The sequence below is a fragment of the Hylobates moloch genome, unplaced genomic scaffold (assembly GCF_009828535.3).
Source record: "Hylobates moloch isolate HMO894 unplaced genomic scaffold, HMol_V3 SCAFFOLD_15, whole genome shotgun sequence".
Taxonomy (NCBI): Eukaryota; Metazoa; Chordata; class Mammalia; order Primates; family Hylobatidae; genus Hylobates; species Hylobates moloch.
In genome coordinates, this window is record NW_026652290.1 from 92,307,133 (window position 1) to 92,323,646 (window position 16,514).

General features: G+C 53.5%; 3 protein-coding genes across 5 annotated transcripts in view; 2 read left to right on the top strand and 1 right to left on the bottom strand.

Moving 5' to 3' along the window:
* The first annotated feature begins 657 nt into the window (after nucleotides 1–657).
* Nucleotides 658–6,145, top strand: POLR1G (RNA polymerase I subunit G). Its single transcript, XM_032178016.2, has 3 exons — nucleotides 658–1,212; nucleotides 1,588–1,729; nucleotides 2,626–6,145. Exons 1-3 carry the CDS (start codon nucleotides 1,191–1,193, stop codon nucleotides 4,007–4,009), a joined length of 1,548 nt encoding a protein of 515 aa, XP_032033907.1. The 5' UTR covers nucleotides 658–1,190; the 3' UTR covers nucleotides 4,010–6,145.
* ERCC1 (ERCC excision repair 1, endonuclease non-catalytic subunit) overlaps nucleotides 4,122–16,514 on the bottom strand; it is a 16,448-nt gene continuing 4,055 nt past the window's right edge. Inside the window, exons 3-9 of one of the 3 annotated variants that reach the window (XM_032178029.2) lie at nucleotides 15,044–15,147; nucleotides 13,698–13,797; nucleotides 11,417–11,493; nucleotides 9,038–9,137; nucleotides 8,127–8,198; nucleotides 7,840–7,908; nucleotides 4,122–4,227 (exon numbers count right to left, since the gene is read on the bottom strand). In XM_032178029.2, the coding sequence (XP_032033920.2) occupies nucleotides 4,177–4,227; nucleotides 7,840–7,908; nucleotides 8,127–8,198; nucleotides 9,038–9,137; nucleotides 11,417–11,493; nucleotides 13,698–13,797; nucleotides 15,044–15,147 (573 nt within the window). In that variant the 3' untranslated portion in view covers nucleotides 4,122–4,176. Of the gene's footprint in view, nucleotides 4,228–7,609; nucleotides 7,909–8,126; nucleotides 8,199–9,037; nucleotides 9,138–11,416; nucleotides 11,494–13,697; nucleotides 13,798–15,043; nucleotides 15,148–16,514 lie in introns of those variants that run through there. The other 2 variants (XM_032178022.2, XM_032178028.2) reach the window with 2 other exon arrangements.
* Nucleotides 10,342–10,770, top strand: LOC131381311 (uncharacterized protein C17orf114-like). Its single transcript, XM_058428469.1, has one exon. It carries the CDS (start codon nucleotides 10,342–10,344, stop codon nucleotides 10,579–10,581), a length of 240 nt encoding a protein of 79 aa, XP_058284452.1. The 3' UTR covers nucleotides 10,582–10,770.

Below are 16,514 nucleotides of genomic sequence, written 5' to 3' on the forward strand. Positions count from 1 at the left end.
TCCGCGACTGACCTCGGGCGACTCCGTGCCTCGGGTCCTCTGGGAATTGTAGTCCTGGAGACGGCAGGGGCTGCACCCCGGTGTCTCTCTCGCCTACGCGAAGGAAACCGTCTGGAGATCCCGGATAGGGGAAACATTTCCCCTTCCCCTTGACCCTCCCTCCGCTCTGGAAAGCCTCTCCCACCTGGGGAGAAGGGGTGCCCCAATTCTGGAGTAGGATCCTAAATCTTGGCAGAGGGGGCGGGAAGAGGCGCTGACACACCGGCCAGGAATGCAGTCGGGTCACCCTGTCTAGCCACCGTCCCGCGGCTCCAACCGCCGCCCAACGCGGGGCGGCCCCAGTGGGAAGGGAAGTGGGTGCGTCCCCCAAATCTGCGTCCACGTGCCGCTGTTTACACGCGCCCTGGGGCAGGGAGGAGTCGCCGATCAGTCCCTTCCTGAAAGTCATCGAGGTTTCCCACGCATGAGACTAAACCCCCGAGGGCATCTACAAGTCCCATTTGATCCACAAGCGCTACACCGTGCCCAGCACCACTCCACGCGTGTGGGGCTCCTGGATCCGAGGCTCCGCCCTCGAGGACCACAGGCTCCTCCTCCTATATTTCCCGCTCCCCTGGAGTCCAGAAGTCCCGCCCCTGGCTGGAACTTCACGCCCTCCGGACGGATTGCCCCTATTTCTCCATTTTCCCGCTTCTCGCAGTCAAGTTCTGAACTTCCGACGCATCTGCGCCTCCCCAGAAGGCATTTAACACAGAAAGAACAGCCCTGCTAACTAGGATTCTTACCTGTCTCTTTAAGAATTTCAGACCAATCGACCGTCCTGTCTCTTTAAGGCTTAGGAAGAGCAGTGTGGCTGCCCCTTTAAGGAGGCGTTGCAACAAACCATATTGGACAGATGATGGGGGCGACGCATCGGGACCCGACGGGCCTCTGACTCCAGCAAAACAGCGAATCAGCGGCTTTCGGGAATACATTTTTCGGAAAAAGACTTCTTCCTCGGTTTTCTGCTCTGCACACGTTGAAATTTCCCCCAGTTTTTCCTGCAGAACGAGAGTCGAGCGATGCCTACCCCCGCGCTCCTGCACCAGTTGGGCGCTCCCGGATGAGGCCCTACCCCTTTGGATCCACGTGGTCTGCAACCTGGTGCGAGCAGCCCGGGCTACCGGGTTGCCTGTGGTGTGGGTCCCGGGATGGAGGAGCCTCAGGCCGGCGGTGAGCGTGCGGGTTGACGGGGTGCGGAGGGTGCGCTTGTGGAAGGAGAAAGGGGCGCCCGAGAGGGTTCGGGCGGAAAAGGAGGCGTACCTGAAAGCAGAACTTGCGAAGAGCGTGCATTCCCAGTGGGCGAACGGGAATTCAAACGAAGAGAGGGTTATCTTGTGGGGGGCTACCCGTGGAGAGCAAGGCGCCCCCAGGGGTTGGATCGGTGAAATTGAGGTCGCCCCTGGGGAACAGGTGGGCAGAAAGGAGGAACCAGGTTGAGGGGACTGGAGTGCTCACGAGGTTAAGACCAATGGACCGATAGGCGCGCCCTGCAAGATTGGACCGGCAAGGAGGTGTCAGTCGACGCCATTTCCCCTTCTGCTGCAGATGCTGCTCGGTTCTCTTGTCCCCCCAGTTTTACCGCGAAGCCCCAAGCCTCAGAGTCCCCTCGTTTCTCCTTGGAGGCGCTGACGGGTCCAGATACGGAGCTGTGGCTTATTCAGGCCCCTGCAGACTTTGCCCCAGACTGGTGAGTGGTCTTGTTGACGGAAAAGAGGGTCCCGGTCCAGACCCCAAGGGCGGGTTCTTGAATTTGTCACAGGAAAGAATTCGAGGTGAGTCACAGAGCACAGTGAAAGAAGCAAGTTTATTGGAAACTACTCCTTTACAGAGTAGAGTGTCCTCAGAAAGCAGGAGGAGAAACGCACAGCCCGTTGTTAGTATCGCTACTTATAAGAAACTATAAGGAACTATAGTTAAACTTGGAGTGTGCAGATAAGCTCACTAAAAGTAGGGGCTACTAGTGTTATCCACGACCATTAATCCTGCAACCTAAGCTTGCTCATTTATGTTATATTTAAGTAATGGGGGCTGCATTCTTAGGACATTTGGACATTCTGCAGGCTTGGTGGAACATGTCCTGTGTGGCCATAAATATTCTGTAATTATAATTGGTGGTCAGCCTGGGATGTGGTTATTTTCAGGCCATAAGCATGAACCTTGTAAGTGCCTAGCTACTCACTTTAAGATGGAGTCACTCTAGTCATGTTTTATTAAAAACCAGAGGCCAGCCAGGCGCAGTGGCTCGTGCCTGTAATCCCATCACTTTGGGAGGCCAAGGCAGGCAGATCACTTGAGGTCAGGAGTTCAAGACCAGCCTGGCCAACATGCTGAAACTCTGTCTCTACTAAAAATACAAAAATTAGCCGGGCGTGGTGGCAGGTGCCTGTAATCCCAGCTATTTGAGAGGCTGAGGCAGGAGAATCGCTTGAACCCAGGAGGTGGAGGTTGCAGTGAGCCAAGATTGTGCCACTGCACTCCAGCCTAGGCAACAGAGCAAGACTCTGTCTCAAAAAAAATAAATAAATAAAAACCTTCCCTCTCCTGTTCCACTTAAGCCTCTGCCCTCCCTGTTTCTCTCTGTAGCTTCAATGGGCGGCATGTGCCTCTCTCTGGCTCCCAGATTGTCAAGGGCAAGTTGGCAGGCAAGCGGCACCGCTACCGAGTCCTCAGCAGCTGTCCCCAGGCTGGAGAAGCGACCCTGCTGGCCCCCTCAACGGAGGCAGGCGGTGGACTCACCTGTGCCTCAGCCCCCCAGGGCACCCTGAGGATCCTTGAGAGTCCCCAGCAATCCCTGTCAGGGAGCCCTCTGCAGCCCATCCCAGCAAGTCCCCCACCACAGATCCCTCCTGGCCTGAGGCCTCGGTTCTGTGCCTTTGGGGGCAACCCACCAGTCACAGGGCCTAGGTCAGCCTTGGCCCCCAACCTGCTCACCTCAGGAAAGAAGAAAAAGGAGATGCAGGTGACGGAGGCCCCAGTCACTCAGGAGGCAGTGAATGGGCACGGGGCCCTGGAGGTGGACATGGCTTTGGGGTCCCCAGAAATGGATGTGCGGAAGAAGAAGAAGAAAAAAAATCAGCAGCTGAAAGAAGCCGAGGCGGCAGGACCTGTGGGGACAGAGCCCACAGTGGAGACACTGGAGCCTCTGGGAGTGCTGTTCCCATCCACCACCAAGAAGAGGAAGAAGCCCAAAGGGACAGAAACCTTCGAGCTGGAAGACAAGACAGTGAAGCAGGAACAGATTAACACTGAGCCTCTAGAAGACACAGTCCTGTCCCCGACCAAAAAGAGAAAGAGGCAAAAGGGGACGGAAGGGATGGAGCCAGAGGAGGGGGTGACAGTTGAGTCTCAGCCACAGGTGAAGGTGGAGCCACTGGATGAAGCCATCCCTCTGCCCCCTACAAAGAAGAGGAAAAAAGAAAAGGGACAGATTGCAATGATGGAGCCAGGGACGGAGGCGATGGAGCCAGTGGAGCCAGAGATGAAGCCTCTGGAGTTCCCAGGGGGGACGATGGAGCCTCAACAGCCAGGAGCGGAGCCTCAGGCCCAGGCAGCTCTGGCAGCTCCCAAAAAGAAGAGGAAGAAAGAAAAACAGCAAAATGCCACAGTGGAGCCAGAGACAGAGGTGGTGGAGCCAGAGACAGAGGTGCTGGAGCCTGAGCTGTCGGATGACCTTGAGCCTCAGGCAGCTCCCGCATCCACTAAAAAGAAGAAGAAGAAAGAGAGAGGTCACACAATGACTGAGCTGATTCAGCCACTACAGCTTGAACTGCCAGGGGAGGGACAGCCTGAGGCCAGGGCAACTCCGGGATCCACCAAGAAGTGGAAGAAGCAGAGTCAGGAAAGCCGGATGCCAGAGACAGTGCCCCAAGAGGAGATGCCAGGGCCACCACTGAATTCAGAGTCTGGGGAGGAGGCTCCCACAGGCCGGGACAAGAAGCGGAAGAAGCAGCAGCAGCAGCCTGTGTAGTCTGCCCCCGGGAAACTGAGGAACTAAAGAAAGCTGAAGGTGCCCACCTGGGCCACCAGAAGGTGACACCCCCAGAACCCCTCCCCAGAGACAGCACCAGCGCAGCCCGCCTGGCCTGGGAGGACGCTTTATTATTACACTGGGGGTCTCCTTGGCAGCTGGGGTCATCAGGGTACTTTCAGGAAGGGCTCGTGCAGGACATCAAACAGCCTCCGGGCCTGGATGGGAGGGAGAAAAAAATGAGGAACCAGTCATTAAAGGAGCTATTTCCTGGGTAAATCTAGAGTGGGGTTTTGGTTCTTTATTTTCCCCTACACCCTCAAGCATTTATCCATTGAGTTACAAACAAGCCAGTTACAATCTTTTTAAGTTATTATTATTAATATTATTAATTTTTTTTTTTTTGAGACGGAGTCTCGCTCTGTCGCCCAGGCTGGAGTGCAGTGGCGCGATCTCAGCTCAATGCAGGCTCCACCTCCCGGGTTCACGCCATTCTCCTGCCTCAGCCTCCCGAGTAGCTGGGACTACAGGCCCCTCCCCAGCTAATTTTTTTTCTTTTTTTAAGTAGAGATGGAGTTTCACCAGGTTAGCCAGGATGGTCTCGATCTCCTGACCTCCTGATCCGCCTGCCTCGGCCTCCCAGTGCTGGGATTATAGATGTGAGCCACCGCGCCTGGCTAAGTTATTATTTTTTTGAGACGGTCTCGTGATGTCACCCAGGCTGGAGTGCAGTGGTATGATCTTGGCTCACTGCAACCTCCGCCTCCTGGGTTCCAGCAATTCTCCTGCCTCAGCCTCCCGAGTAGCTGGGCCTACAGGTGCCCACCACCATGCCCGGCTAATTTTTGTATTTTTAGTAGAGACGGGGTTTCACCATATTGGCCAGGCTGGTCTCGAACTCCTGACCTGGTGATCCGCCTGCCTTGACCTCCCAAAGTGCTAAGATAACAGGTGTGAGCCACCGCACACGGCCAAGTTATTTTAAAATGTACCATTATTATTGACTATAGTCACCTGGTTGTATTATCAAATAGTATGTCTTATTCATTCTTTCTCTTTTGTGTGTGTGTGTGTGTGTGTGGTACCCATTAACCTTCCCCATCTCCCTGCCAGCCCCTAACTACCCTCCCCAGCCTCCATCTACTCTATCTCCATGAGTTCAATTGTTTTGATTTTTAGATACACAAATAAGTAAGAACATGCGACGTTTGTCTTTCTGTGTCTGGCTTATTTCACTTAACATAATAATCCCCAGTTCATTATGTTGTAATTGACAGGATCTCATGGTTTTTTTTTTGTTTTTTTGTTTTTTGGGAAAAAGGTCTCGCTGTGTCGCCCAGGCTGGAGTGTAGTGGCACAATCTCGGCTCACTGCAACCTCCGCCTCCCAGATTCAAGCAATTGTCCTGCCTCAGTCTCCCAAGTAGTTGAGATTACAGGTATGCGCCACCACACTCAGCTAATTTTTTTACTTTTAGTAGAGATTAGGTTTCACCATGTTGGCCAGGCTGGTCTCGAACTCCTGGCCTCAAGTGATCTGCCCGCCTCGGCCTCCCAAAGTGCTGGGATTAGAGGTGTGAGCCACCGTGTCCAGCCAGGATCTTGTTCTTTTTTATGGCTGAAGAGTACTCCATTGTGTGTAAGTACCACATTTTCTTTGGCTGGTCATCTGCTGATGGACACAGGTTAGTTCCAGATCTTGGCAATGTGAACTGCACTGCAACAAACAGGAGTGCAGATGCCTGTTCCATACACAGATTTCCTTTCTTTGGGGATATACCCAGCAGTGGGATTGCTGGATCATGTGGAAGCTCAACTTTCAGTTTTTAGAGGAGCCTCCAAACTGTTTTCCATAATGGTTGTACTAATTTACATTCCCACCAAAAGTATACGAGAGTTCCCTTTTCTTCACATCCTCACCACCATTTGTTATTACCTGTCCTTTGGATAAAAGCCATTTTAAGGCCGGGAGCGGTGGCTCACGCCTGTAATCCCAGCACTTTGGGAGGCTGAGGTGGGTGGATCACCTGAGGTCAGGAGTTCGAGACCAGCCTGACCAACCTGGGGAAACCCCATCTCTACTAAAAATACAAAAACTAGCTGGGCATGGTAGCGGGTGCCTGTAATCCCATTTACTCAGGAGGCTGAGGCAGAAGAATCGCTTGAACCCAAGAGACAGAGGTTGCAGTGAGCCGAGATCATGCCATTGCACTCCAGCCTGGGCAACAGAGCGAGAATCCGTCTCAAAAAAATAAATAAATAAGCCATTTTAATGGAGCTGAGATGGTATCTCATTATAGTTTATTTTTGGGTTTTTTGTTTTGTTTTTTTTTTTTCACTTGTTGCCCAGGCTGGAGTGCAGTGGTGTGATCTCAGCTCACTGCAACCTCCGTCTTCTGGGTTCAAGAGATTCTCCTGCCTCAGCCACCCAAGTAGCTGGGATTACAGGCATGCGCCACCACACCCAGCTAATTTTTGTATTTTTAGTAGAGATGGAGTTTTGCCATGTTGGCCAGGCTGATCTTGAACTGCTGACCTCAAGTGATCGCCTGCTTCGGCCTCCCAAAGTGCTGGGATTACAGGCATGAGCCACTGCGCCCAGCCTCATTGTAGTTTTGATTCGCATTTTTCTGAGGATCAATGATGTGGAGCACCTTTTCATATGCCTGCTTGTCATTTGTATGTCTTTTGAGAAATGTTAATTCAAATATTTTGCCCACTTTTTGATTGGATTATTATATTTTATCCTATAGAGTTGTTAGAACTCTTATCTTCTGGTTATTGATTCCTTGTCTGATGGTTAGTTTGCAAATATTTTCTCCCATTCTGTGTGTTGTCTCTTCACTTTGTGGAATGTTTCCTTTGCTGTGCAGAAGCTTTTTATTCTTTTTTTTTTCTTTTTTTTAATTTTTGAGACAGAGTTTCACTCTTGTTGCCCAGGCTGGAGTGCAATGGCGCTATCTTGGCTCACTGCAACCTCCACCTCCTGGGTTCAAACGATTGTCCTGCCTTAGCCTTCCAAGTAGCTGGGATTACAGGCATGTGCCACCATACCTGGCTACTTTTTTGTATTTTTAGTAAAGATGGGGTGTCTCCATGTTGGCCAGGCTGGTCCCAAACTCCTGACCTCAGGTGATCCAGCCGCTTCAGCCTCCCAAAGTGCTGGGATTACAGGCCCAAGCCACCGCACCTGGCTTAGAAGCTTTTTAACTTGATGTGATCCCATTTGTCCCTTTTGCTTTAGTTTCCTATGCTTATAGGACATTACTCAAAAAATCTCTGCCCAGTTCAATGTCCTGGAGGCTTCTCAATGTTTTCTTATTGAAGTTTCATGCATTGAGGTCTTAGATTTAAGTCTGTAATCCACTTTGATTTGATTTTTGTATATGGCGAGAGAGAGCTATCTAGTTTCATTCTTCCTCATTGGATTGCTTCTGCTTTGAGACAGGATCGCTCTGTCACCCAGGCTGGAGCATAGGAACACGCTTATAGCTCACTGCAGCCTCAACCTCCTGGGCTCAAGCGATCCTCCCACCTCAGTCTCCCCAGTAGCTGAGACCACAGGCATGTAGCAAGCTCACACCACCATGCCCAGCTAGTTTTTTTTATTTTTAGTAAAAGTGAGGTGTTCACTTGCCCAGGCTGGTCTCCAACTTCTGGCCTCAAGCAGTCCTCCCGCCTTGGCCTCCCAAAGTGTTGGGATTACAGGCGGAAGCCACTGTGTCTGGTCTTTGGTTCTTTTTTCACCTTAAAACTTTGGGGTCTCAGGTTGTATTTATTTGGGGCTCCCTCCTTCCCCCAACTCCTTGGGTTCTTTCCCAGAGCTCTTACCTTCTGAGGGCCCAGGCCTGGGCATAAGGCCAGATCTTCTCTCGATGCAGCGATGAGCTGTTCCAGAGACTGAAAGGTGAAAGCGAGGGGTCAGGGCAGTTGAGCACAAAAGCCTCCCCTGTCCCAGCTGAGGAGGGGCCTCAGATATTTCCTGGGGGAGGTGAGGGCCTGTGGGAAGGCAGGACGGGCCAAGGGGTGGGCAGGGAGATGGAAGGAAATGGGTGACAGGCTTTCTAAAAAAGGCAAGGGGACAGAAATGCCTATAGGGCAGGGGAGCCATTCCTTACTCCAAATATGGTCAGGAGGGTCTGACTGTCCGTTTTGTTGACTGACTTCACGGTGGTCAGACATTCAGTCACCTGGAAAGGGTGGAGGCAGGAGTGTGTCAGAAGAAGAAAGGCCAGGAAGACTGAGCCTAGCAGGGTGGGGCTGGGTCACAGCTGTGTCCCCAGACTGCCTGGCATGCAGGAAGCACTCAATAAACGCTTTTTTTCCCAACTGATTAAAAAGTCATCTCAGGCTAGGCGTGGTGGCTCATGCCTAATAATCCCAGCACTTTGGGAGGCCGAGGCGGGAGGATCACCTGAGGCCAGGAGTTCAAGACCAGCCTGGCCAACATAGTGAAACCCCATCTTTACTAAAAAATACAAAAATTAGACAGGCATGGTTGCGGGCACCTGTAGTCCCAGCTACTCGGGAGGCTCAGGCAGGAGAATCACTTGAACCCGGGAGGCAGAGGTTGCAGTGAGCTGAGATCATGCCATTGCACTCTAGCCTGGGCAGCAGAGTGAGACTCCCATCTCAAAAAAAAAAAAAAAAAAAAAAAGAGGAATTAGGCAGGTAATTGGGCAGAGGGAACAGAAGGGGCAAGTGCTTGGAGAAGTGAGCTAGGCCTGGGAGAAGTGAAGTGTGAAGTGGGGGCCACAGGGCTCCTGAGCCTGACGGACCCGTGTTGAGCCTGGTGAGAAGCCTGGGCTTTCCCGCAGGGTACTGGGGAGCCATGGGAGGGTTTTGAGCTGGGGAGGGTAGCAGCAGATTTGTGCTCAGGAAAACCCCTCTAGCTGCAGTTTTGGTGGGATGGGCCAGGGAAGACGAGGCCCAGGGATGAATGGACAGTGCCTTAAGATTGGAACTGAAGCTCAACCACCCAGGAGCTGGGGGGAGGCCCAGGCAGGGATGGGAGGTGAGGTGGCCTCACCCGGGAGGCGAAGTCCTGCTCTAGCTTCTCCATCAGGAGGTCCGCTGGTTTCTGCTCATAGGCCTTGTAGGTCTCCAGGTACCGCCCAGCTTCCTCGGGGCTGGGATAACAGGATACAGGGCAGCCGGGAGGTGAGGTATCAGATTGTAGATTTACTTCATTATGGTCAGTCGTAAGAACTGCCAATACTAGGCCGGGCGCAGTGGCTCACGCCTGTAATCCCAGCACTTTGGGATGATGAGGCCAGCGGATCATCTGAGGTCAGGAGTTTGAGACCAGCCTGGCCAACATGGTGAAACCCCGTTTCTACTAAAAATACAAAAAAGTAGCTGGGCTTGGTGGCACGTGCCTGTAGTCCCAGCTACTCAGGAGGCTGAGGCAGGAGAATCGCCTGAACCCGGGAGGCGGAGGTTGCAGTGAGCCGAGATCACATCATTGCACTCCCGCTTGGGCAACAGGAGTAAAACTCCATCTCAAAAAAAAAAAAAAAAAAAAATGGATGGGCGCGGTAGCTCACACCTGTAATCCCAGAACTTTGGGAAGCCGAGGTGGGCGGATCACGAGGTCAGGAGATCGAGACCATCCTGGCCAACATGGTGAAACCCCATCTCTACTGAAAATACAAAAAATTAGCCGGGCGTGGTGGCAGGCGCCTGTAGTCCCAGCTACTTGGGAGGCTGAGGCATGAGAATGGCGTGAACCTGGGAGGCGGAGTTTGCAGTGAGCCGAGACTGAGCCACTGTACTCCAGCCTGGGCGACAGAGTGAAGACTCCGTCTCAAAAAAAAAAAAAAAAAATTGTTGATGCTAAAAATCAAAGTTCCAGCCCATCCCCCCTGCCAAATACAACCTGGTAGTAACCGCTGCTGGACGCATCTTGATATCTTTTCTGGCTACAGGCGAGCTCTTGGGAGCCCGACCCCACTTCTGCCTGGGTAACCCTGGGCCAGTGGTTTGCTCTCTGGGCCTCAGTTTCCTCACTGTAAAGTGGGGTGGTCAGGCATAGTGGCTCATGCTTGTAATCCCAGCACTTTGGGAGGCTGAGGCAGGAGGATCACTTGAGCTCAGGAGTTCGAGACCAGCCGGGACAACATAGCAAGGTGTCGTCTCCACAAAAAATTAAAAATTAGCCAGGTGTGGTGGTGCGTGCCTTTAGTCTCAGCTGCTCAGGAGGCTGAGGCAGGAGGACTGCCTGAGCCTGGTAAGTTGAGGCTTCAGTAACCTGTGATAGCACCACTGCACTCCAGCCTCAGCAACAGAGCAAGACCCTGTCTCAAAAAATTAATAATAGACTCCACTGTTGAGATGTGTCTGAAGGGGGCATGGTGTTTCCCATGGTGTGGGTGCCAGAGACAGCAGGGGACTGAAAGAGGAGCAGGCCTGAGTCCTGCTGCCCCTCCAGATCCCAGTCCAGCTATAGCCCCCATCATGGCTGAGGGAGGGGTATCCTGGCCAGAGCCTGGTGCCTACTTCAGCAGGAAAGCCCGACTCTCCTTCCGCCACCAGCTGCATGACATAGCATCGGCCAATGACTCCACCATTTGAAGGGGACAACGAGGAGCTGAACCTCCAGGAAGGCTTAGCAAGCTTCCCTCCCCAGATTTCTCAGCGATCCTAATGTCCACCTCCCCAAGTCCTTTCTAACCTTCTCATTAAATGTGTTCATAGTTGCTAAAAAAAAAAAAAAAAAAAAGTAATAATAAAATGGGGAGGATGGTATGACTGTGAAGATCAGAGAATACTCTGGAATGCTCTGTAAGTGCCAAAAGCCACGCCTGGCACTGCTGAAGAAATGTTAGCTATTTTGGAAGGGAAGTCAGCACACAAAGTGTTTGTACTGGGTTTGACAGGAGGAAAACCAGAAGCACTGCTTATTTTCCCACTGCAGCAAGAAGCCAACCTCATGAAATGTTCAGCTTCCAGCCGGGCACAGTGGCTCACGCCTGTAATCCCAGCACTTTGGGAGGGTGAGGCGGGAGGATCACCTGAGGTCAGGAGTTCAAGACCAGCCTGGCCAACATGGCAAAACCCCGTCTCTACTAAAAATACAAAAAAATTAGCTGGGCGTGGTGGTGCACACCTGTAATCCCAGCTACTTGGGAGGCTGAGGCAGGAGAATTGCTTGAACCCCCAAGGCAGAGCCGAGATCGTGCCACTGCACTTCAACCTGGGGGACAGAGTGAGGCTCTGTATCAAAAAAAAAAAAAAAAAAAAAATTAAGACCTTGTGTTACAGATGAGGAAACTGAAGGCCAGAGAGAGGCAGTGCCTGCATCTGGCCCACACAGGAAGGAGAAGGGAAGGGCTGGGCAGCGTGGGATCGGGGAGCAGGGACCAATCCCAGGCGGAGCCTGAATGAGGCGGAGAAGCCCTCATCTCACCTCCAGGCGAGGATCAGTGTGCAGTCGGCCAGGATACACATCTTAGCCAGCTCCTTGAGGGCCTGCTGGGGATCTTTCTGGAGGAGAAAATCAGAATTAGAAACCTAGAAGCCAGGAATTACAAAAATGGGCCAGGCATGGTGGCAGGCTCCTGTAATCCCAGCTACTAGGGAAGCTGAGGCGGGAGAATTGCTTGAACCCGGGAGGCAGAGGTTGCAGTGAGCCAAGGTCGCGCCACTGCACTCCAACCTGGGCAACAGAACGAGACTCTGTCTCAAAAAAAAAAAAGAACAAAAAAGGAATTAAAGCCTGAAAACATAGTAGTAGCTCAGGATGCCAAGAGCCTCTCACCCAATTGTCACTCTCTAAGCTCCTACTGGGTGCCCGGCCCGTGCTAAACAGTGCTAGGACCCAGCAGTGGCTGAGACAGCCCTGACTCTGCCCTCCCAGGGCTCACAGTCTGATGAGCAGGACAGACCTGTCCCCAGATATTGATGATCTGGAGTGGCCAGGGCTGCGATGTGGGAGCCAGAAGAGGGACTGAGCCTGCCTGGGGGATCAGGGAGGGCTTCTTGGAGGAGGGGACATTTGAGCTGAAACCCAAAGGAGGATGAGGAGGAGGAAAGGATGAAAAGGAGACCAGAAAAGGGAATTCCAGACATAGAGAACAGCATGGGCAAAGGATGGGAGGGGAAAGAGGGCTTGAGGAATTATAATTCGCTCCCTATGGGAGAGAGGATGTGAAATTCCATGAGGAGCATGGAATCTTAGAGAGGCACCTGGAGAACTGGGTAGAGGTTGGAGGTCACACAGGACCCCATAGGTCATGGAAGGGAGCAGAAAGAACTTTCTCCTAGGGTGCTTAGGAGCCACGGGAGTTTTATGATTTTTTTTTTTTTTTTTTTCAGACAGTGTCTCACTCTGTTGCCCAGGCTGGAGTGCAGTGACATGATCTTGGCTCATTGCAACCTCCACCTCTCAGGTTCAAGCAATTCTCCTGCCTCAGCCTCCCAAGTAGCTGGGACTATAGGTGCACACCACCATATTTTTTGTATTTTGTAGAGATGGGGTCTTCCTATGTTGCCCAGATTAGTCTCGAACTCTTGGCCTCAAGTGATCCTCCTGCCTCAGCCTCTCAAAGAGCTAGGATTACAGGCATGAGCCACTGCACCCGACCCAATGGAAGAGGACTGCTTGAGGCTAGGAGTTCAAGACCAGACTGGGTAACATAGGAAGCCCCTGTCTCTAAAAATTAAAAAAAAAATCACCCGGTGGGGGTGGCTCACGCCTGTAATCTCAACACTTTGGGATCACCTGAGATCAGAAGTTCAAGACAAGCCTGACCAACATGGTGAAACCCCGTCTCTACTAAAAATACAAAATATTAGCCGGTCACGGTGGTATGCGCCTGTAATCCCAGCTACTCGGGAGGCTGAGTCAGGAGAATCACCTGAACCCAGGAGGCGGAGGTTGCAGTGAGCCAAGATTGCACCACTACACTCCAGTATGGGCGAAAGGGCGAGACTCTGTCTCAAAACAATCAATCAATCAATCAATCAATCAATAAAAATTAGCCAGGCCTGGTGTCATCCCTGTTGCTCTGGAGGCTGAGGCAGGAGAATCGTTTGAACCCAGGAGGCAGAGGTTGCAGTGAGCCAAGATCTCGCCATTGCACTCCAGCCTGGGCAACAGAGGAGACTCCGTCTTAAAAAAATAAAAGAGAGAGATATGGCCAGGCGCGGTGGCTCATGCCTGTAATCCCAGCCTTTGGGAGGCCGAGATGGGTGGATCACCTGAGGTCAGGAGTTCAAGACCAGCCTGGCCAACATGGTGAAAACCAGTCTCTACTAAAAATACAAAAATTAGCCGGGTGTGGTGGTGAATGCCTATAACCCCAGCTACTCAGAAGGCTGAGGCAGGAGAATCGCTTGAGCCCGGAGGCGAAGGTTGCAGTGAGCCAAGATCGACTCATTGCATTCCAGCCTGGGCAACAAGAGCAAAACTCTGTCTCAAACAAACAAACAAACAAAAAACAAAAAGAAGAGATATTTAGGTGGCAGAGATCTGGTACTAACTGAAGGGGATGTGGGGAAAGAGGAAATAGATAATTTTGCCCTCCCCTCTCCTTGCCAACATAGTGCCTTGGTGACCCATGTCAATCTCAGATGTGAAAAACGTTTCTCGCTAAGGTTTAGCTGCATTTCCTCTTGGAAGGGAGTCAACAGCCCACTGCACAACCTTGAAGCCCAGTGAGGCTGGCTAGGGAGCGACCCCTGCTTACCACATCCACCTGGACGAGCAGGACCCGCAAGGCGAAGTTCTTCCCCAGGCTCTGCAGCCGCCCATGGATATAGTCTGGGTGCAGGTTGTGGTAGCGGAGGCTGGTGGGGCAGGGAGCGGGAGTTGAGAGGTCTCAGTCTCTTCGAGACCCCCAAAGCCCTTTTCCCTCTCACTAGAATACTAAGGGCTCAGAGTACGGCACGGGGGACAGAGGGTCCTGAGGCCCACAGAGGGTAAGTCACTTGCCCCAGGTCACTCTTCCAAGAAGATGCTCCGCAGGGATTGGCAGCCAGGGCCACATGGCTGTGGTTACCAGAAGACTAGACCCCTGGCTTCTTCATGAAGAGGGGAAGAGACTTGGGCTTCAGGGGGAGAACAGGTGCCAGGGGTCCTAGAGAGTGTGGGCACGGGGACACTGTGTGGCTCGCGGTGGGAAGCAGGGCCCACTGCCAGCCCATCTGCTCTGGCCTCGGAGGGCTATGGTGAGGGCTTCATGACCCAGGGAACTAGGACTGGCTCTGCCCAGCAGTCTGCAGCTCTCACAGCCTGCGGGGAGCACAGGAACTCGGAGGTTTCACTTCCTCTCTCTGGCCCTGTCTGCAGAGGGGCCCCTAGGTTGGAGGGGAAAGTTGTTTAACTAGGGTAGAGATGGGAGAAATCTTGCCTCTCGCCAACTCCAGTCAAGGATGTCTGGGACATGAGTGACCCAGTCCCTCCTCCCTTAGACCCAGGAGTCCAGGCCCCCAGCCCCTCCTCCCTGAGACCCAGGAGTCCAGGCCCCCAGCCCCTCCTCCCTTAGACCCAGGAGTCCAGGCCCCCAGCCCCTCCTCCCTGAGACCCCAGGAGTCCAGGCCCCCAGCCCCTCCTCCCTGAGACCCCAGGAGTCCAGGCCCCCAGCCCCTCCTGCCTCAGACCCAGGAGTCTAGGCCCCATCGGGTCTCCACCCCCTCCTGAGACCCAGATCCAGGCCCACCCCTCCCTCAGACCCAAGATCAGGCCCCACCCCCTCCTCCCCAGCCCTTCCTCCCTCGGACCCAGGAGTCCAGCCCCCAGCTGCTCCTTCCTGACACCCAGGAGTTCAGGCCCCAGCCCCTCCTCCCTCAGACCCAGGAGTCCGGCCCCCAGCCCCTCCTTCCTGAGACCCAGGAGTTTGGGCCACAGCTCTTGTTGCACTGGGCACCTCCAGGCCAAGACCCCCTGCCTCCAACACAGGGTCCCACCAAGGCCCAGAACCTGCAGGACCATGCCCAGAGGTTTCTCATAGAACAGTCCAGAACACTGGGACATGACCCACCCAGGCCAGTGGGGTGCCCTTCCTGAAGGCTGGGGTGGCGCCGCAGAGCTCACCTGAGGAACAGGGCACAGGTGCTCTGGCCCAGCACATAGTCGGGGATTACGTCGCCAAATTCCCAGGGCACGTTGCGCACGAACTTCAGTACGGGATTGCCCCTCTGGGGAGGGACGAAGGGCAGAAGCCATCAATAGGGATGACCCTTGGTAACCACAGGGCCCTCCTCCACCTCTTCTTGCACCTCCTCCCTCCTCCCACCTCTTCCCGCACCTCCTCCCTCCTCCCACCTGTGCCCGGGTCTTTTCCAGCTTCTCTCTCCTCCTCCTAACCCTGGACAGTCCTTGGTCCTCTGATCCAGGCTCCTCCCCTCCACGCCCACTGGTAGCAGGCCTTTCCTAAAGGGTCCCCGGGTCTGTCTCCAGCTCAGCCCTCTCCCCCAGCCCAGTCTGCGTGTCCTGTGGTCCTGAACACTTCCTGCTCTCATGCCCGGCAAATTTTTGTGTTTTTTTTTTTTCTTTTTTTTTTTTTTGAGACGGAGTCTCGCTCTGTCACCCAGGCTGGAGTGCAGTGGCGCAATCTCGGCTCACTGCAAGCTCCGCCTCCCGGGTTCACGCCATTCTCCTGCCTCAGCCTCTCCGAGTAGCTGGGACTACAGGCGCCCGCTACCGCGCCCGGCTAATTTTTTGTATTTTTAGTAGAGACAGGGTTTCACCGTGGTCTCGATCTCCTGACCTCGTGATCCGCCCGCCTCGGCCTCCCAAAGTGCTGGGATTACAAGCGTGAGCCACTGCGCCCGGCCAATTTTTGTGTTTTTAGTAGAGATGGGGTTTCACCATATTGGCCAGACTGGTCTCGAACTCCTGACCTCAGGTGATCCACCTGCCTCAGCCTCCCAAAGTGCTGGGATTACAGGCGTGAGCCACCACACCCGGCCTCATTCAGTACATTTTGAATAAATTAACAAACCTGGGGTCAGGAAACAGAGCTGCACCAATACAGCCACAGCCCCAGCAAGTAGAGCTGGGGCACTCTCAACCCACACACCGCTGTTGAATGAATGAATGAATGAATGGCGAGAACAAAGTGGCTGGAACTCAGACCTCCTTCCACTGGCGTCATCCCTAGAACAGCGTTTCCCACTGAAAACCTCAAGGCCCCACTTCTCCATCTCCCTCCTCACCTGCCGAGGGCTCACAATGATGCTGTTGGATTTTGCCCCGGGTTTCAGGGCCTGGTTAGGGGTCTCTCCTGCCAGGGGCTCTGACCCTGTGGGGCACGTGGCCCCAGCCCCTCCCAGAGGCCGTGAGATGGCATATTCAGCATAGGTCTGAGGGGCCGCCTGGACCGAGGTGTCCACAGTGGGAAGGCTCTGTGTGGATCTGAATAAGGGCTTGGCCTGTGGGGAGAAAGGGAGTTTGCAGGGGACTGGTTGGGGTGAGCGGGGGACATCTGAGGCCCTGTGAGTTCCTCTCCCCTTTCTTTTTCTTTTCTTTTTTTTTTTGAGACAGTCTTGCTCTGTCACCCAGG

Coding starts and splice junctions, on each gene's coding strand:
- POLR1G (XM_032178016.2), top strand. CDS start 1,191: ATGGAGGAGCCTCAGGCCGGCG. Junction 1,213..1,587: donor GGAGGAGCCTCAGGCCGGCG/GTGAGCGTGCGG, acceptor CTTCTGCTGCAG/ATGCTGCTCGGTTCTCTTGT. Junction 1,730..2,625: donor GCAGACTTTGCCCCAGACTG/GTGAGTGGTCTT, acceptor TTCTCTCTGTAG/CTTCAATGGGCGGCATGTGC.
- LOC131381311 (XM_058428469.1), top strand. CDS start 10,342: ATGTGTCTGAAGGGGGCATGGTGTTTCCCATGGTGTGGGTGCCAGAGA.